Source organism: Mytilus californianus, unplaced genomic scaffold, assembly GCF_021869535.1.
Source record: "Mytilus californianus isolate M0D057914Y unplaced genomic scaffold, xbMytCali1.0.p SCAF_1, whole genome shotgun sequence".
Lineage (NCBI taxonomy): Eukaryota > Metazoa > Mollusca > Bivalvia > Mytilida > Mytilidae > Mytilus > Mytilus californianus.
In genome coordinates this window covers 33,736,034-33,757,785 of record NW_026262581.1, presented here as the reverse complement: position 1 = coordinate 33,757,785, position 21,752 = coordinate 33,736,034, and the positions used below count along the sequence as shown (strand labels likewise).

Genomic DNA, 21,752 nt, shown 5'->3' with positions numbered 1-21,752 from the left:
TTATCCTGCTAATCAATTCTACCAGGGTCCAATTTGCACTAATTGCTTTAGTTTTTTAGATACAAGCAAAAACTGAATTTTACCTCTACATTCTATTTTAAGCAACAGGTGCCATGTTTGTTGATGGATCAGATCCCCAGATACAAATTACAATTTCTAAATACCCTTAAGGTACATTCAGGTACTTATAAAGTTTGGTAACATTTGGCCCAGTAATTTCAGATCTGAAAAGATTTTTTTAAAGTTAACGATGACAGACTGACGCCAAGAGATGGTAAAAGATCACATAGCCACATTAACCAAGAAAAGTAAACTTTGAACTTTCAACCATGAGTTAAGGTCAGAGAACCTGCCAGAAAGACATGTACACCTTACAAACATTTCATACACCAAATATAGTTGACCTACTGCTTTTTATAGTATCTGAGATACAGACTTGACCATGTAAACTTATCCTTGATCACTGATTCTTGAAATGAGGTAGAGGTCAAGTGAACCCTGACAGACGTAAGGCTGACTATGTGGTATGAGTTTTGCTCATTGTTGAAGGCTGTACGGTGACCTAAAGTTGTTTACTTCTATGTCATTTTGTCTAGACCTTGCAAGGATCCCATTTACCAAATAAAGTTATCATACATGTATTACTCATAAGTAAGAAATCCACATGAAAAAAAATTGTGTTCTTAAACATGTTAAACAGTCAATGAACCCTGAAAAAGAGGCCAAGGACAATGGGCAGACGAAAACTAACAAACATAATGCATCTGTACACAAGTAATGAAGCATCCAGATCTCCTCCACTGATACAATGTATATAAAGCTTTATACAAATAGTTAACACTTCAGCCACCTGATTGTAATCCCTATGTCTCACATTCAAATTCAGGGAATTTCTTCACAGGCAAAACATAATTGAAATAACTTTTCCTGAAGAACAATACAGCATAATCCTTATTTTTGGTTTTAATAAAGTTTGTTGCCTGTCAATTTTCTTGTAATATTAGATAAGAACTTTTTGTCTTTAAAACAAAATTACCCTAGAAATTATTACTGTAAATTCAGAAATTATTGCGAGGTTTTTAATAATGCGATTGGATGAATATTACAATAATAAGAACTCTCATTCTGATATCTGATACATATATATATATTGTATATATAACATGTATAATCTGCATGCAGATTTTCCTAAAATAATCTTGCATTTTTGTCTATTTTTTAAAAAATCACAAAAATAAATGCACACAATAATTTCTGAATTTACAGTTCTTTAATGTACATGTATTGTATATCTCTTATTCTAGTTATCGTGATTATAGTTACTATTCTGGGAGAGCTATTATCTATTGTGTGGGTTGTACCAAGTACATGTACATTGTAGATTGTACAAAACATTAAACTGAATATTTTACAGGAAGTATGTAATAATAATAAACATGTACTTATTTACAAACATGTATCTCTTTTCACTACAACATGTACATGTAAATCTAGAAGCCACTTTACCTCAAAAGTATCCAATCCATAAGATATGTTTTCCTCTGGACTGAAAGATCTGAAATATTGCGTAAACATCATGAGTATAATGTAGGTACGAAATACAACTTTGACACATCCAAAATACTGAAACCGAACTGATGTACAGTAGTAAGCACATGTGACATGAAACATTTTCTGTGGCTCTATAAAATATACATATGTGCATATGTATGTATCATGAAAGAATGACAAACAGTGTTTAGACTTGGTACAGGAAACAAACATAGTTTTAATTTTGGCCTGTAATAATATACATGTAGTTATCAAAAGTTTTTTTAAAAGATGTTGTTTTAACCGTTGCGTATTTGTATTACTGCTATTTGTCTCCAAGTATAATGTAGTACTGACGAAATATATTGCTACATTCATTACTCAATCTACATTTGTGTAATACAATCAATCAGCTAAGAAAAACAGAAAGAGAATGTATATATGTACACTGTAACATTGTACAACATCTGCATTCATTACCTTACACTTAACTGATGCACTGGAACCTACTGTTGGCCGATGGCCTAAGGTCCTGGCATCAACACTTGTTTCCTTCATCTGAAAAATAAAACTAAACTCAATTAGATAAAATAAACAAAAAATCTTAAAATAGCACATTTTAATGTTTAACTTTACTTGTAGACAAACATTTTTACAATTAAAATGACTTTTAAAAAGTTTCTTTACAGTTAAAAGAATAAATTACTGTACATGAACATGATGAACACAATTCGTATTTACAAGTCACTTTGATGCGGATATAACACTGTTTTCAATGCTTCATTTTCTATCTGTAACTTTTTGTTTTCATTTTGAAGGCTTAGGATATTTTGCTTCATAGATAAACTTGGACTTTTATCATGTAAATCAACATTATCTAAATTTGTTGATAATTGTTCTGCTCGATCTTCCATTTTACATATTGCTACAATTAGGTCATCTTTGGTTAATTTTGACAGTTCTTCTGCACGTGATGAATTATATGTGTTTTCAAAATCATTTTTTATGAAATCTAATGTTTTTGAACAATCAAAATTGTCATTTTCAATATCCTCATCGCAAAGTTCTACATTATCTGAACTACCAAGTCTTGAAAAATAATCTGGAGAAACTGACCAACCATCATCGACTCTCTGATCAAAATTAGACTCGGGGGATTTATAACTCAGATAACCGTATGCGTTTTCTAAATGATCGTCCATAATAAAGGATGTATAATTGCGCGGAGCTTTAGGACTATATCTTGGCCTCAAAAGTCTTCCAGTTCTTCTTCTTCCTGACTTCCTTGACATTTTTTCATGAATGTAATCACATTCTGCCATCAAAGTTAAGCACTGATTACACGAGTCTAACTCCTTTTGCTGACAACACCCACTATTTTCTGGTCTCGACACGTTTCTGTTTTTCTTTTTACCACGCCTGGTTTTCCGACGACTTACGGTTTCACAAACTTGTGTATCTGAAAATTCCTGTTGTGAAATATTAGTTATATCCATTTTACTTTCTTCAATATTATCATAGGATAAACACGGATGCATATTTTTCACTAACAAACTCTACACCACTTCGACTCTGGCAATAAAAATATTTATAACTCCTACGTTGCGAAGACGACTATTTAAGGAAACGTGTCACGTGAACGATCGTTTCGGTAACGAAAGAAACGTCATTAAACAATTGGTGTCGGAATAACGTTTTAAATAATGAATAACTAAAGATTTTTCAAGCATCAATGTGACAAAAAAATATTTTATTTAGAAGAACATATTATTTGAATTTAGAACTAAGATAATTTCATACTGAATCATATTTAATTATAACACTTTTGACATTTATCTAATTTCTATCAAATCAGCCAGAAAAAAACGAGATTTTCAATCTATTTTTAGAATGTGACAGTCTGAAACTTCGTGATTACGTTGACCATGCTGTCTGAGGATAACGTCTTATCTCTTCGAATTACTCTGTTTTATCAAGGAATTTATCTTCAAGATCTTAGTATACGAAAGAGAACAGTTTTAGGGACTAGAAAACATTTTAATTTTATTAGAGACTTAAAATAATAATGCCTAAAGGAGGAAAGAAAAAAGGTAAATTCACCGGTGGACATTTCTGTTGTCTAAAATAATTACGGTGAAGGATGTGGATACATTTTAACAAAACACAGTGAAACGTTTTGATGTGTAACAATCAAGTGGAATCATACATAGTCAAAAGTCTAAAACCAAACTAGAAATTCAAATTGGAAGAAAAATATTTCATTCTATTGCGCAAGTTTTACCGCCATATGTTTTGCGTTCTGACAAATAAACAACCTTGACCATGTTTACATGGTAAAGAAAATCTACACAGTTGATAGACAAACGATATGGGCTTCATATCATTTTACACAGTGTAAAACTATTTCAGTGGCACCTGCCAGATAGTATTTTTGTTTCATAGTCTTACTTTTTAGCCCCTTTCTGTATCCTGGGACATATGGTTGGAACCCCCCTTTTAAAAATGACTGGATCCGCACTGAGGTGTAACTCATTCACACTAAAAAGTCTTTAGGAGTTTGTCATGTTAGTGCCTAACTGGTATTACACATAACTTGATGACCTGAAAGAATCTATTATAAAAAAAAAAAAATTTTCTCAGTTGAATTAAAAGAATAGTAAATTTAAAGCATGTGAACATTACAGTAACTAGCCTTTGCTGAAAAAATGAACTATAATTATAAATTATAACAATTGTTTCCTAACCTGGCTTGCATCACTTTGTATGACACAAAGACATGTTTTAATTTATCATGTTTATAGCAGTCAAGTTTAGTTTTTGACTGAATGGAATAAATTAAATCTACCAATTTGAGGTTGAAGCCAAATTAAATTACAATGTATATGTTTGAAAATGTTAAAAGTAATGCAAGATTCATTTGAACCTATAATAAATTGATGTACATGTTGACAAGAAATACTGAGCTGCTAATATAAAGGTCAAACAGAAATGTACAAAAACCAAAATAATGCTAAATTTTTTTTTGTAATTTGAACAAAGTATATGAATATGTTGGAATTGGTATCAGAAAATCAGCAAAACTTGGCACATGTCAGGTAACTTCTGGACATAGCCAGGATGTCTTTGAGAGGATTATTTTGGTTCTTGATGCTCTAACTTGAATAGTAAAACTTCAATCTAACTCTCAACTTTAATACATGTAGTCTTAAACAGTATTTTATTTTGTTTTTAGGGAGAGTGTGAACTCACTATGCTTTTTTGTAATGCAAGCAAGCTGATTGAAAATGACCTAAATCAGTCTAAATTCTGAATATTATTGTATTATTTTGTAGGAGGGAAGAAGGTTGTGGCATCACTACCTCCCAGTGATGAAGAGTACGATACAGGAGATAACTGGAGTACTGCTAGTGTTCTGTCGGAGGATATCAGCAGTATATCTGAGGATGGTATGTATAAGACTTGTCAAAGACCGAGTTCATTTTAGAGTTTAATTATCTCTTGGGGTCCATGCAGCAAGGATCACGCAGTGCTTCGCCAATGTCACACAATTTCATTTGACAGTCATTACATTCTGTCCAATGAAAATCACATTTTACGGGCCCAACAAGCGCTTGACGGTTTTGACTATCAGACTGATGCCTTTAAACAACTCTGTCAAAGAATGGTAAAAAGTAGTAGGTACTGTACAGCCTGTCAGTTAGTGCACTCATACTGAACATCAAATAGTATACATACACTGTACAGCTGTATCCTGTCTTCTGATGATAGACAATTATTTTTATTGAGAAAATGGTAGAAAAAATTAATAAAACAAGAAAATTTTAATTTTAAGGCAGGTGTACTTTTATACCGTATATCATTCTATGTATATGGTAATTTTGACCCTGCTCTTACTTGTAGATGTTAAATAAAGGGCCCTACTGTAATGTCAGATTGATTAGAATAGGGAATATTCAATAAGTAATCTTTCTTAATGTTTCAATCTTTGTTGGATAAAATTTCTGACTATTGATTACAATGAGATAATTTTTATGTTATTAAGCAAAAGGTTCAGTTAGATAAAAGAAAAGAAAGATAGAAATAAAGTAAATCTGGGTTTAGATAAAAGTTTATTTAAGATATACATATTTTCATGTACTTGAACACAAACATACACATGAAACATGTATGTTATTTTTATACAGGATTTATAAAGATGTGATTAAATTGACTGTGTTTTGTTTTCATACAAGTTTTGTATCATAGAATTTTTGTTTATTGAAGGAGAGAATGGAGCAGATGATACTACTGTAGTAGAAAATTTTGAAGATAAATTGAAAGACTGCATTGAAGGAATATCACAAAAAAGGTAACCATGGTTATCTGGTAACACATGTACAAGTGTCTTGACTTGTAAACAACTCCACACACAAGCTTAAATGGAGTCTACTTAAACACTGTGTTTTCTGTCTGCAATACCAAAGAATATATTAAAATGAAGATTTAAAGTACCTACCTTTGATAAACATTCTTTTTATATCTGAAAACCTCTTTCACACTAATACAAGCAAAATAATCATGATAATTCAAAAATAAAACCAAATATTATTCATGGGATAATATTTTTGTATTAACAAAATATAACCTATAGGCCATAATGGGTGGTATGTAGAAATTTTCAAAACTATTGAGGACATTATGAAATCTAGTGTTCATGCAAAATACAATTTCTCCTCATGCTATGATAATTGGCACCAATGAAAATATATAAGTCCAGTCTTGACAGCATTATTGGAACTGGTTGTACATGTACATAAAAACAAGAGACCAAAGTTGGTTTATGCACTATATGGACATTTCAAAATTAAGTTCTCATAAGTTGTGTTCTTACAAATTAACATGAAACATTTGAATTTTACAAGGAATAAACCTTGAATAACACTTCTGCACAAAAAAGAATGACAGGACATGCTCATGATGCTTAAGATTATAAGAATAAGAAGATGTGGTATGATTGCCAATGAAACAACTCTCCACCACAGACTAAATGACAATGAGCCAAACCCATACCGCAAGATCTCCAGTTTGACAATCTTAGAAATCAAGTCTTGATTAACTCGCAATTTCTCGTCTCAATATCAAAACAATGTAATGTTGGAATAAAGTCTGTTTTTTTTTTATAAAATGTTATTTATTGTTGAAAATTTAATACTGTTAACAGTCAGGGGTGCTACTTAAACAAGTGATTTCATCATCACTTATTTCAGTGATTTGATAAATTCAGTTATCACCTATTTAAGTGATTTTAGTGTTTTCTTTGATCTTCAAATGCTAATTTCATTGATTTCCCATATTTTCACAATCTTTTCTATAATTTTCCTACATAAATCAATTATCCCCTTTTCTTTGTATATTAATTTCACCAGTGCGCTTGGGCAGTAAGTTAGTGCGCTAAAGCTTTTACAAGTACCCTTGGGAATTTTTCTGTAATCAAAAATTCATTAACTACTCTTACTATCAGACAAAGATCAACAATATTAGGTAACCTGATTGGTTTTCTTTAGAGTTAGAATGATCTACTTCAAGGTTATGACCTGATCTACAAACTATTCCAGTTTTTGCATATTTTAAAAAAACTGTAAAAGTGTCAGGCTTATCAAGCAAACAACAATTTCTGCATATACATAGTTGTTTTTTCAATGAAATTGTTGTCTTTTTACCAATAATAAAATCAGGCTTGTGGGAAAAATATCAAGAAAATGTTATAAACACTTAGTAAAGTGATTACATTTTAACTTCTAAAATTACTTGTTTCAGTGATTTTAAAAAGTCTGTGTGAAAATTTTTAATATTTCACAGCCAAAATCACTCGAGGGAGTGATTCTGAAATCACTTGTTTAAGTAGTACCCCTGACTGGTTAATGTTATTTACAGTGGCGGATCCAGAAATTTTCATAAGAGGGGGCCCATTGACTGCCTAAGAGGGGGCCCGCTCCAGTCATGCTTCAGTGATTCCCTATATAATCAACCAATTTTTTCCCACTAAATCCGCCTCTGATTTATAAAACATCAATATATGATTATTAGTTATTATAGTGGTGTTCAGGTTTACTTTTAATACTTACTATTTAAGTTGTGTGTTGTTTTCTGTATTTAACTGTTCTGTTTTCTATTTTCAGTGGTAAAGGCAGAATATCATGCATTGAAACCATGGCAAAATTACTTTCAAAGAAATATATTTATGATTTTCTTAGTGACAGGTAAGTTTGTTTAAAATAAGTCAGAAAAGAATTTATAAAGAAAAAGAAATGCTTTAGTAAAATATACATTTCTAGATATTTTTTATGCCCCCGCCGAAGGGGAGGGGCCATTAAGTTTTACCCTTGTCTATCTGTCCATACGTCCCAAAATTTTGTATATTAACACTTAAAGTTGAATATTGATACAATATTTGAATTCTTTGTCAACTATAAAAAGAATAAATATTTAGTCAGATATGAAAAAAATAATCATGGTGAGTCCAAACATCATATTACCGCATTATAATGAGTATATGGGAGGGAAGGAAGACATTTAAAATTTTTAATAGCCATACAAATGACATGCTTTTTGGAGTAATTTGCATACATCAGCCATAACAAATGGATATTAAACTAAATGATCCTTGACTCATGTCCAAAAATCGAAATTCCCTTCCTAACCTCTCAGATTCGATACCTAAACCACCTCTGTGGTCTTTGGTGGTGTACTCCCTCTAATGCTGCCAATCATGGGTTCCATCTCTGGCTGTGTCAAATAAAGTCTTGAAATTTGTATTTGCTGCCTTTGCTTAAGCACATGGCATTTTGGAGTAAGAGTAAAGACTGGTCGGCAAGCCTCGTAAAATAGCAAGTTGAAAATCTGGCTAAGTGTGTCGGTTTATTACAAGACAAGGTTCATATTCATATCACATTAACATGTTCTTATCCAGAATATGCATTCAATTTGCCTCAAGACATTAAGCAGCTACCCATCCATCCTACAAACTTTTGAATGGAATAGTTCTGATATGAAAAATTTCCACACTAACTTTAGTTTGCCTCACCAAATGTTATGAAACTTATACACAATGCTTATCACCAAAACACTAACTTTAGTTTGCCTCAACCAAATGTTATGAAACTTATACACAATGCTTATCATCACAAAACACAGATCAAGTTTGAAAATGGGTGGCGTCGTTTTTGCCGTTCTTAAGTTATTTCCCTTTGTGAATTGAAAATTGCAGAATTTGTCGTTTATTTACAAGCGGGGGCATCTGTGTCCAATGGACACATTCTCCATTTATTGTATTATAAACTCTCATTTGTATAATAAATGGCAACAACTATACTGCACATAACTATTATTCACAGAATATGAAGTAGTTTTGTGACAAAACCCCATGATTTAAACATTTTTATTGGTCCAGTTGATATCATGTGATATAATTGTGTTGCAGGAAAGTTACTGTTTCTGACGGTCTGTTGAGATGTTTGAAGAAAGGAAACGGTGATGAGCAAGCAGCCTCGGCTAAGTGTTTAAGTCTACTATGTGTTCAGTTAGGGAATGAAATAGAAGATGACTTTAAAGAAGTACACAGTTTGCTTTTGACAATTCTGGCAGATAATACTGCTCCTGTTAAAGCCAGGTCTGAAGTAAGTTTATTTACAATAAAGGAGTTGAAAAAAAATGGAAATTTTTACTATACAGCTACCAAAATCATTATCATTTTGTATATTTCTGAAGGCAACATCCTTGCATTGACTATGGTTAATTTCTATGCCATTCAGAAAAATAACACATGAAAAAAATTGTCTTGAGTTCAAAAGATTTTACTTTTGCACAGGTTTGCATGAAGTGCAAGTGGTGCTTATAGTGGGGGTTTGTCCCATCTGAGGGTAGAAGAGGGTATCTTTTGCTATGTAGTTTTCTGTATTCAGCTTATGTACAGTTTTCAACCTAAAGCAATTGAAATAACGACCTAGAATATATTTACATACATTGAATATGTGCAGCTCACTTTATGTACACATTGAAAGTTTTGCACTTTTTACAGATGGTTAAGTCAATATCTAATGCAATTTTTAAGCCAGAGCCTTCAAACTTTCTAGAATATATGTCAAAGATATTCATCTCACTTTGTGTACACGTTATAGATTATTTATATTTGAAGCAGATGTTTTTTCCCCAGAAATTAATTTTATGATAATTTAGAAGAGAAAGTAATTTTTGTTTCGGGTTTAGAAATTATAACATCATACTTTGCTGCTAAATGAAGAAGGGAGAACATTGTTAAGTGACAGTAATAAAATGGATTAATTCTTATTATTCTGACTTATTTTCAGTGTGCTGCAACCTTGGCTATGAGCAATTTTCTGTCCTGTACAGATATATCTGTAAGTAACTGATTTTCTTTAATAACCAACCTATAATAGTAGATGGCAGTCTGCTTCCTCCGTTCCGTCTGTTTGTCAATCCTGTATCAAGTTTTGGAATAAGAAAGTTTATGATGAAGTTGAACATTTAAAGATGTATGCCAAATTAGGGGTTTGACCCAGATTACTTGGTTCACTGAATATGAATATGTGATAGTACAAGCATGGCATGGTGTCCTATGAGTAATCAGTATGGACACATATTCTTGTTAAATAATCCTGTTTTCATGGTGTTATATCACTGAGCTTAGCTGTAGTTAGAAAATACTATTTACTTTTTAGTTCTTTCAGAACCCTTTGGAAATGTTGGGCATAATTGGTAGGAAAAGTATTGCCTCTGCTTCATTAGTGAACCTACAACATAAGCTGTCAATGATTTTGATGTATAGAAAAAACATTTTAAAAATTCAGCAGTCTTTATCATGTTTATGTTTTCACTTAAATATTTTTGTAGTACTTGCATAGGATAATTGAAATTTTGCTATCTTTTGATTGTAAAATCTCAGTAAATATTCATAATATTTCAAAGATACTACAGTTTAAACTTTGCCCATAATAAACATTTTTCGTTTCAGGGCTATTCCAGAAAAAAAATGTATGGGGGGAGTTGGAAGGCACTTTATATTAATAATACATGGGTGATGATGTATTAGAGCAACTTTTCACACTATAATGCACTATGATTTTCAATTACAATTGTCTAGGTGGCGGATGCTGAAACTAACTGCCTTCCAACCCCCATACATTTTTTTCTGGAATAGCCCTCAGCTAAAATCACCTGGATTTGTTATACTTCATTTTTGTAGGTTGAAAATGGTCAACACACTGCACCTCCTCCTTTCATGAATCTTCATTTTTTTTCCCCCAAGTTTATCTATCAGAGGTGTACATGGTTAAGTTATTTGCTGTAATCTGTATTTATAGTGTCTTTGATAACTACATCTTTTCTTCTAGGTTGTTGATAATACGATGCTAGCATTAGAGAACATATTTAAAGGATCTTACAGAAAGGGAGACAAATCAGTTCCCAGTCACCCACAACAAATTAGTAGGCTACATGCCGTTGCCTTGTCAGCCTGGAGTTTGTTGATATCCATAGCACCTACATTCTCTGTCCAGAAGAAAATTGAAATGTAGGTGTCATTGAAGATATTATTTACCAATAATAACATGGGATTAATTATTTGTGGCTTTATATACATTTATACACTGGAGAAAAGTGTAGAAAATTTTATCATAAATTGGGAATCAGATGAGAACACTTTTTATACGACTGCAAATAAATTTTTGTGGTCGTATATTGGTATGACGTTGGCGTCGTTGTCGTCCGAAGACACATTGGTTTTCACACTCTAACTTTAGTTTAAGTGAATGGATCTCTATGAAATTTTACCACAAGGTTCAATACCACAAAAGGAAGGTTGGGATTGATTTTGGGGGTTATGGTACCAACAGTTATTAAGTAATAAGGGGCCAAAAATAAGCATTTTTATAACTTCCAGACATAACTTGTGTGTTAGTGTATTGATCTCTCTGACATTGTACAACAAGGTTCTATATCACAAAAGGAATGCTGGGATTGATTTTGGGGGTAATTGCCTCAAAATTTTAGGAATTAGGGGCCAAAAAAGGGGCAAAAAACAAGCATTTTTCTAGTTATAGACAATAACTTGTGTGTAAGTGTATGGATCTTTCTGAAATTGTACTACAAGGTTCCATATCACAAAGGGAAAGCTGGAATTGAGTTTGGGGGTAATTGCCCAAAACGTTAAGGAATAAGGGGCCAAAAGGGGGCCAAAAATAAGCATTTTTCTAGTTTCCAGACAATAACTTGTGTTCAAGTGTATGGATCTCTCTGAAATTGTACTGCAAGGTACCATACCACTAAAGGAAAGGCTGGGATTGATTTTGGGGGTAATTGCCTCAAAATTTTAGGAATTAGGGGCCAAAAAGGGGCAAAAAAACAAGCATTTTTCTAGTTCAGGACAATAACTTGTAAGTGTATGGATCTTTATGAAATTGTACAACAAGGTTCCATATCACAAAGGAAAAGCTGGGTTTGAGTTTGGGGGTAATTGCCCTAAACGTTTAGGAATTTGGGGCCAAAAAGGGGCAAAAAACAAGCACTTTTCTAGTTTCCAGACAATAACTTGTGTTCAAGTGTACGGATCTCTCTGAAATTGTACTGCAAGGCACCATACATTGTAACACAAAGGGAAGGCTGGGATTGAGTTATGGGGGGTGATGAATCATAAGGGGGTTCAAAAAATTTGAGGGGGGGATTTTTTTTTCATTTTTTTCTTTAAAATTTTCCATTTTGATTTGGTTATTTCTGATTTATATATAAAAGCAAATAATAATGATATGGTTTGAATAGGTAAATTAAAAGAATTTTTAAGTTCTTAGACCACATTCATCCTGTGTCAGAAATCTATGCTGTGTCAAATATTTAATCACAATCCAAATTCAGTGCTGTATCAAGCTTGAATGTTGTGTCCATACTTGCCCCAACAGTTCAGGGTTTGACCTCTGCGGTCGTATCAAGCTGCGCCCAGCGAAGCATTTTATTTTTTATAATTTTATTTAGAAAACTATTCATGGTATATTATATATGAACAAAAAATTCCATTTATTGAAGATGAGATTGTTAAGGAGTAGCAAAAATAAAGTCCTTTGATTAACATTTTTTTTTTGCTCTAGGTTGTTGAAAACTCAAGATGTGTAAAAAGGAATGACCCTTTGGTCATTTACAACTAAAATAGAAACGACCCTTTGGTCTATTAGAAAGTCAGATTTATCTTTAAGACACCTCTTGAAACAAAAAACTGTTTATTAAGGACACATAATTCCCTTCGATGTAAATTGTAAACAGTTATGAAAGGGCTTTGAATATTGTAATGATGAATATTTTTTTCGTTTCAGGCATTTAAGTCGGTTGTCAGATTTATTAGAAAGTGCTGATGTGGAGTTGAGGATAGTAGCAGGAGAGACTATTGCCTTGTTGTATGAGCTTGCTAGAGAGGAGGATGAGGTACTCACTGATTTCTGTTTGATTTTAAAATGTTTTTGATTCATCTTTGTTTGAGCAGAACTTTAGTATCCATTCTTCTTAATAAAGGTTGAAAAAAAAGAAAAACTATTGTTCAGATGCTATCTTTTTCCTCTTTTGAGGGAAAATCTGTTTTCTTCATCTACAACAAAGAATTCAACATTGATAGTTTATTGCAGGATTATGAAGGTGAAGATATTTGTACCCTCTGTGCAACTCTGAAGAATTTAGCTACTGATTCACACAAATACAGAGCAAAGAAAGACAGGAAAATGCAGCGTTCAAGTTTCAGAGATGTGTTACGAGCTGTTGAGGTATGCAAAGTTTGTAACATAAATTAATAGCTAAAACATTGAAGAACTTGTCATTGTGAATTACAAGATCTTTGTTTAACTAGTGGCATCATTGCAGATAACTTCTCATGTTTGGAGCTAATGAAATATATATTTGAACTGTTAAAACTATATATAGACAGACCAGGACTTAAAATTAACGCCTTATTACTAAAGAAAGTTTTCTTGCTGTTGAAAAGAGTGATCTAACAGAAATTTGATAAATTCTAACAAAATGCAACACATATTATCTAGTACTTGCATACATTTAAACAGGGTACCGAGGGAATGCATATATTATGTATAAAATTTTGATAATGGAAAAAAAAAATTTTTCCAGTTTAAAATTTGTCTAAGAATGTAATGATTTATGTCTCTCTTTCTCTGTAATTTTGAATTATAACACAACTATCATTGAAACTGTTTTGCAGGAAGGTGATGAACCAGATCTAGCTATAAAATTTGGTAAAGAATGTGTTATGATAGATTCATGGTCAAAGAGGGAGCAGTATGACAGTTTATGTCAGGCACTAACTTCAGGTGTCAATCATCATTTACAGGTAAGTAGGAATCAAAGTAGATGTGATTACACACAAAAAGGATAACTGGAATTACCAAAAAATATTAAGCGATTCAACATACCACACTCCTCCCAGAAAAAAAGATGTACAAACAAAGAGACAGCTTGACTTGGTATAGAATCAAAATGCAGATTTTGGGATAAATCATGTGAATATGTGCATAAACCTCTGCCTCTACCTATTTAGACCATATGTTGTTACGGTAAATACACAACATTAAAACTGAACAGTCTAGTGAAGTATACATCCGTGAAAAAGGAACCAATAAAAACAATAAAAACAATAAAAAACCAATAGGTTTAAATACGTCTTTTAAAAAATAGTCAAGCTTTCTATTGCACCTCTTGAAACTGTAACAGAAATGAACGATGAAATCCCCCCCCCCTCGCCAATACATGCAAAGAAAGAAAACAAACCAGTCTATAATTTTTATGCTGCATGATTTTATTTTAAATGCTCAGGGTTCACCACAGAATGAAAATCAAGGGTGGGGGAGAAAGTTCATCAAATCAGAGATGGTGGGTTGCATTGTCGAATGGTTCCTTATTTGTTTACTTTCTGCGTTACAAGTTGTTGTCATATGTAGCTTATATGGAAATAGGGTCTTGCATACATTTTTTGGTCACCACACTTTAAGAAACTTATTAGAGAAGTTAAAAATCCTTATATGGCTTCCCAGACTTCAGGAAATAAGTGAGTGATCCAAATATCGCTTTTCATGTGATATAGTATTCATTATACAATTTTATTATTTTAAAGAGCTTTCTTTCATGACAAATTTTGATTTGATTTAATGGTCTTTTGGAAAACCACATGGTAAGATAAAAGATAAAGGAATTAATGATAAAACACAGGAAAGCCATTTAAACTGGTAAGTCTATCAAGCATATCTGATACCATATTTGTTATATATAATGACAATATTATAAATTAATCTCTCCCCCCCCCCCCTTTTTCCAATAAAATTGTTACTCTTTTCCTTAATAGCACTCCTATCTCAGCTGTTTATTAAAATGTCTGTAAATAACCAGACAGTGTTGTCTGTTATTTAGGGGTTTCCAAGTTTTTCCTGCCAAAAGTACACATGTGACATGGTTGTCAACAAAAGAAAACATGTGGTCAGGGAATTCATTTGATTTCTGGATTATACTGCTTTTATTAATTTAGTTTGGATATATATGCATTCCATTTAGGCATTTAAGGTACAGTCAAGCATTTGTATTTAAAGAATAGTTAGCAAACAATTTTTACTTTTCAATTTGACGAAACTGGGCCATGATCATTCATTGGATGTTACCTTGTTCAACCACGCGAGACAATGTAAATAATGCAATCAGCTGTCAATGTACATCCCTTGAGGCGGTGTTCACACCATTAAACATTAATTAGATTTCTTAATTGCCACTGACATGATAATTGGATTAGGGATATCCGGAATTTAACTTCAATCTATTGAATTTGCAAGTGTGGCGGACTATAAAATGAGTGTGGCGCTGGGAATATTAGCGTGGGGCTAGGAATTTAAGCGTGGCACATCGCCACACTTAAATAGGTCATGGTGATCCCTGAATGCTTGGCACTAAATAACAAAGATGCAGGAGAGAAGCAGTAGTTTTAACATATGTTGTGGTCACATCAACTTGAATCTTGGTACATATGTGTATTATGATGTGAAATTGTAAGCATGCAAACCCAAGTCAGGTTGGATTCTCTGGAAAAAAAGTATTTGTCAAAAATTTTAACAATATCGTTCTTTTTCAGGAGAACCCTGTGATACGAGAGATATTTGGCCTTGGACCTCCCATTCCTGTTGGAAATGTTCCTTCTCAGAAAGTATCAAAATGGGAAAGGGTAGGTATATTGTTATATTGTAAAATTTAGAAGATTTTTTTTCCCGATTGATTAACAAATTTTGAATTAGTCGAGATCATTTAGAAAACAAGAAATAACCCTTTTCTTTTGTAGTTTGTAGGCAGATATTTTGATATAGATAGATTAAGTTTAGATTTGTTATCTGCTTTTGACTGAAAATAGAAGTACAAAAGTACTACATTGTTGGTAAATAAACAGTTGTGATTTACAAGTGAAAATTCAACTGATTTTACATGTCTTATGTTCAACATTGCTAAGTTTAATGTCCGGTCTACGACATTAACGGGAAGCAATTATGTTCTCCAGTTTGTGCCACTCTTAGCTTGTCTGTCCTGTATCAGTTTAAAGTTTTGGTTTTATGTAGTTCATATAATCATATGTTGTGGTCACATCAACTTGAATCTTGGTACATATGTACATTATGATGTGAAATTGTAAAATGTATGCCAAATTAGGGTTTTTGACCCAGATTACCAAAATTTATATAAGCCTTTGCATACGAGTACTTGTTTTGGTTTGTCCCCTGACAGCAAACCATATCCACACACAGGGATCACTTCTGTGGTCTTTCTTCATCCACATCACACTTTGTTAGTCCTCAACTCTTTGAAAAAGGCCGGATAGAATTCAATCAAATTTGCAAATATTCTTCTATAAGACATGAAGTTGTGCATCTGCGTTTACAATATTTTTAATTACAGACGCATTATAATGCTGCATTGTTTAAAGCCAGGACAAAAGCACGATCAAAACACAGAGATAAAAGATCTGTTGTGATGAATGGTGGTGATTGACGAAGGCAGAACGCTAGTACTCTTTATGACTGGGATTTGTGATGCTGCTTCATTAGTGTGAATAGTTCCATTGTTAATTTATAGGCCATGATATAATGGCATGCTTCATGACAAAGACGTGTGATGCCTCTTCATAGTGTGACTGATTTCATCATCAATATTTATAAAGGCATTTGTTGTACAATTTATTTCAGGTGTAGTGTTCTACTTGTATACATGTATAGTGCTGTTATTTTTCTATCTTAGAGAAAGGTCAAATTTTAAACGTTGAAGTGCTGAATAATATTTTTAATTTGAGTTGAGTGTAGTATTATAATATTATTGTTTTGTTGAAGACTCGGATTTAAATATTTTTTATTGAAGAACAAATATTTTTTCAAATAATTCATAATTAATTACCTTTACATGGTATTCAGGCAATAGATATGTTACTATTTAAAATTTTGCAACACCATTTACAGGCTTTTTAAAAAAATAAATCCAAATTTGATCAGTATATTAGTTTTAAATAATATTTCTTCAAAAATTTACAATGAACTTGAGAAGACCTCAGTTTTAGTAAAAGACTTAATATTTAGCTTTTCTATGAATTTGTTGTTTCTAAGACGCAGCAAAGAGTTAATTAAATATGCCTTTAAAAGCTTATTTGTAAGCACTCTGTTATTTGCAAGGATCAAATCAATCGGTCAAAGGTTAGCAAATATTTAAATACAGTTTTGGTTTTTTCACTAGATGGCCAAATATCTCGTCCTTAATATGCGTGTGATATTTGCCACTGGCCTTAATAAAAAACTATCAGTTAATCATTAAGAAATGTTAGTCTTGTAGCAAAATGATAAAAACTGTTGACTTGATTAAAAGACTTGGTACTAAGATATAGTGAAGTTTAAAAACAGTAAAGATTAGATTATAGGCCATTTTTCTGGTATTTGGTATTTGTATATACAGTACACATACAGGGATTCAGTAATAAACCTCTTAGTTGATAGATTGTTGGTGACTTTGGGTGATTCATTTTGAAAGTTCTGTTGGTATATTCAAGGGGAGAAAAAAGAAACAAAGATACTTCTCAATCAAATTTAGTCTAAATCACCATCAAGCATCAAGCCAAGTTGTGAATCACTAAAAACCACCAATAGGGAATTCTGCAAATCACCATGTGTGTGCTGTATAGTTGATCTTAATCTCATTTAAGGGGGTACTGAACACTTAGGCTAACATAGATGTTGCTCGTTTAATTTTAATAAAATTTCGACAAAATATTTACTATTGAGCTGTTAACAAAAATATAAAAATTTCAAGAAATTTGAACCACACAATTTATGGGAATGAATTCATTGGATATTTAGCAGTTTGCCCAACACTAATTTTGATCATTGAGAAGCTTGAATTCTCCTATCTTATAGTATGGGATTAAAACAGTCAGCTGATTTTTAAAAAGTTAACTCCCTTAGGTGTTCTGTACCCCCTTAAGTTAACAAGAATACCTCTCAGAGTTTTGTTGAATGTTTATAAGATGACCTGTGATATGTTTTAGAGGTGTGTACATTTTGATCATTTTAGTTGTATAAACATTTATTCTTGCATGATGAAAGGTTAAATATATATTATTTACAAATGTCAAATCAAACCTATTTATGCATGAGAAATATTGAATTACATGTGTATATATGTTGCTTTATTTGTATAATCATTGATTTTCTTGAATACGGTGTATTTCTTGTAGGAGTTTTAAAAACAGAAATACATTTTCCGTTTGTATTTCATATTCAACTGATGCCCATTTTTTTTTTAATTTTAACTTGCAGTTTGAAACAGATTTTGTTATGAAAGTCTCGAGCTTATTTCTTGTTTTTATTTTTCTTTGTTTCAATTTGTATGCAAAAGGGCATAATGTTTTCCAGTCTTTCATCAATCCATTTGTTTGTTCTTTTGTCCATCCTGAATCTGATTAAAGTATTTGTGTAAGGAAGGTTTAAGTTTTGTTTTAAGAAAGTTTGTGGTCATATAAAATTCAAACTTCCTGCACATGTTCATTATGAAGTAAACTTTTAAAAATATATGGCCAATTAGGGTTTTTACCTAGATTTTCATACCAGGCTTATAATTTTGTACACCAGACACATGTTTTGTCTTCAAAAGACTCATCAGTGACGCTTGAATCAAAAAAGTTAAAAAGACCAAATAAAATATGAAGTTGAAGAGCATTGAGGCCTTAAAATTTCAAAAAGTTTGCCAAATACAGCTAAAGTGATCTATTCTTGGGGTAGGGAAAGAGGGGTATGGACTCAGATTTATTTTTTTAAAGAAATTCTCGAAATGAGTTTAATATACCACTCTTAAAGAATTTAATGTTTGTAAATTTTCAAGTTAACAAATACATTCACATGCAAAGGACTAATTATACAAACAACGAAGTATTATTATTGTAAATTCAGAAATTATTGCATGCATTTATTATTGCCATTTATGAAGAATGGACAATAATGTGAGATTAATTATTGGGATTTAAGGAAATTCTGCATACAGAAGCATATATCAGATATCAGAATGCGTGTTCTAATTATTGCGATACTAACCCAGTCGCACTATTCGCATTAATAAAAACATTGCAATAATTTCTGAATTTACAGTATTTAAAGAATTAGAAATTAAGCTTACAATTGAAAATATTTCTGAACAGATTAGAACAAAACCACATTTTTGTCTACTAATTTCATGTTGCTGTAAATTCATTTGGTGGGAAATATTTTTTGGGGAATTTAGCGTAAATAGTTATGAAAAGAATTGCAAAAAAGATTTTTTTTTAATATTGCTTTCTTTTCTTTTCTTTTCTTTTTTGTAATGTTATATTCATTTAAAAGGACTAATAAGTAACAGTCAGCTAAATGCCCTCGTTTTCTTCCAGTGAGTCAATTAAATATGGCTGCCAATAACAGTTACTCATCTTCTAATCAAAGTTGGTAACATTTGTTTTTACAGCACTAAAGATGCAAACAATTCAAATGTTTAAAAAGAATTTTAATTTTCAATATTTTTGTGCAATCTTTATTCCTTGAATAATTAACATACTGAATGGCATTTGAGATTCATTGACTAAATATGATTTTAAGACATCAAGCATTTTGATTTTTTTTATGAAAATAATGTTATAGTATTTATAGACCTAATTGAATTTTTGGGGGCATTGTTGTTGGAAGAGCATTTTTCTGTTTTGTTTAATTGATTAAAAGATATGATTATTAAAATCATATCTTTCAATCTATGCCACAATTTTGACCTTCTTAAGTCAGATTTGAATTTCTACAGTTCCTACATTTGATTTCAATGATCTAATTTTTTTTGTTGTGTAAAATTAAATCAACCTTGAGGAACAAATAGAAATACACCATTACTGCAAAACTTGAATAATTAAAACCATTTGAAGATTTTGTTATGATTTATTTCCACATTTTGACAGATGTGCAATGATGAAACTATGACAACCATTGTTTTAGATATAATTTTCACAATTGTTTGTTTGAAAAAGAACTTTATTTTGAAATACATGCTTTTTGACAAAATAAATATTTCATCAGTTTATTTTTGATTTATGTGAAAGTTATTTTTATTGTCTGCAGATTTTCAATGTTGTTACATGGAAAAAGGAGCAAATATTCACATGTTTACCCTTCTTGGGTCAATGTTGCTGTTGCAATCAATTAGTCTCTTTTTTTCAGCATACACTGCATTCTTTCCACAACCAATGTGCCAAATGAACCAAACATGGTCTTTGTTGTCCTTGGTTGTCTGTTAAAAAAACTATGTCTGATTACCATGTCAAGCAATCAAAATGACCATTGTAATTAATTTTGGGATCAAGTCATTGAGACAGCAACACCCCAAAAAAAGAATAATTTAGATGTCAAAAACTGTTTTTGTCTCTCCTCCTTGTGGTGGAAAGCGAGACATAGGGATTGCTTTTCCAGCGACAACGTCAACAATTGTTAAGTTTTCTGCTTAAGTTAGTTTGATAGGAACTACTTGTGATAGATCATTGATATTTTGTATGAAGATGCATTACTACCAGTACATATCAGTTTGATGACAATTTTGAGGCCCTGCCCCCTAGGCCATGGACCCCTGGTCCAGTGACTTTGAATTAATTAGCCATTTTCAATGTAAAGTTTTCTGCTTAAGTTAGATTGATAGGAACTACTTGTGATAGATCGATGATATTTTGTATGAAGTTGCATTACAATCAGTACATATCAGTTTGACGACTATTTTGAGGCCATGGTCCAGTGACTGAATTAATTAGCAATTTTAAATGTTAAGTTTTCTGCTGAAGTTAGATTGATAGGAACTACTGTTGATAGATCAATGATATTTTGTATGAAGTTGCATTGCTATCAGTATATATCTTAAAACTAAATAGGCATGGTTATCTCACAGATCTCAAAAAGTGGTAGTTAACAGTCACACATCAAATAGCTGTCCTGTACTGTCAGGCGTTCCTCATGGCTCTGTTCTTGGTCCATGTCTTTTCTTGATTTACATTAATGACATGCCAGACAACCTCAAAAGTAATGTTTGCCTCTTTACAGATGACACCATTGTGTATTTAACAATATCACTTGCTGACTGCCACACCCTTCAATCAGACTTGCTTAAATTGGAACAATGGGAGCAAAAATGGTTAATGTCATTTTACCCAGACAAATGTGAAATCATCCACATAAGAAAGCAAAAACCAATCATCTATAAATACACACTACATCATCATATTTTAGAATCAACAGACAAAGCTAAATATCTTGGTGTTAACATTACAAACGATCTGACATGGAACTCACATATAAATAATATCACAAATAAAGCAAATGCATCATTAAGATTTATTAAAAGAAATGTAAAAACCAACAGCATAAAAACAAAAGAACTTGCTTACAAAACATATATCAGACCAAAAATAGAATATTGGGTTGTCTGGGACCCCTGGCAGAAACAATAAATACATAAAATTGAAATGATCCTGAGAAGAGCTGCCAGATATACACCTAATCAATACAGCTACCAAAGTAGTGTAACAGCCATGCTTGAACATCTAAGCTGGCCGACACTACAACAAAGAAGAAATCTTGCATCAGTCACCATGCTATACAAAATTCAACATCAAT

At 31.9% G+C, this 21,752-nt stretch overlaps 1 protein-coding gene across 1 annotated transcript; it reads left to right on the top strand.

The window, feature by feature from the left end:
* Positions 1-3,403: 3,403 nt before the first annotated feature.
* On the top strand, positions 3,404-20,175 carry LOC127719275 (interferon-related developmental regulator 1-like). Its single transcript, XM_052225293.1, has 12 exons — positions 3,404-3,620; positions 4,863-4,976; positions 5,794-5,878; positions 7,689-7,769; positions 8,990-9,185; positions 9,876-9,926; positions 10,920-11,098; positions 12,888-12,996; positions 13,194-13,328; positions 13,778-13,906; positions 15,689-15,778; positions 16,501-20,175. The coding sequence occupies exons 1-12, from the start codon at positions 3,596-3,598 to the stop codon at positions 16,591-16,593; spliced, it is 1,287 nt and encodes a 428-aa protein (XP_052081253.1). The 5' UTR covers positions 3,404-3,595; the 3' UTR covers positions 16,594-20,175.
* Positions 20,176-21,752: the final 1,577 nt, after the last annotated feature.

Coding starts and splice junctions, on each gene's coding strand:
- LOC127719275 (XM_052225293.1), top strand. CDS start 3,596: ATGCCTAAAGGAGGAAAGAAAAAAG. Junction 12,997..13,193: donor TTGCTAGAGAGGAGGATGAG/GTACTCACTGAT, acceptor AGTTTATTGCAG/GATTATGAAGGTGAAGATAT. Junction 13,907..15,688: donor GTGTCAATCATCATTTACAG/GTAAGTAGGAAT, acceptor GTTCTTTTTCAG/GAGAACCCTGTGATACGAGA.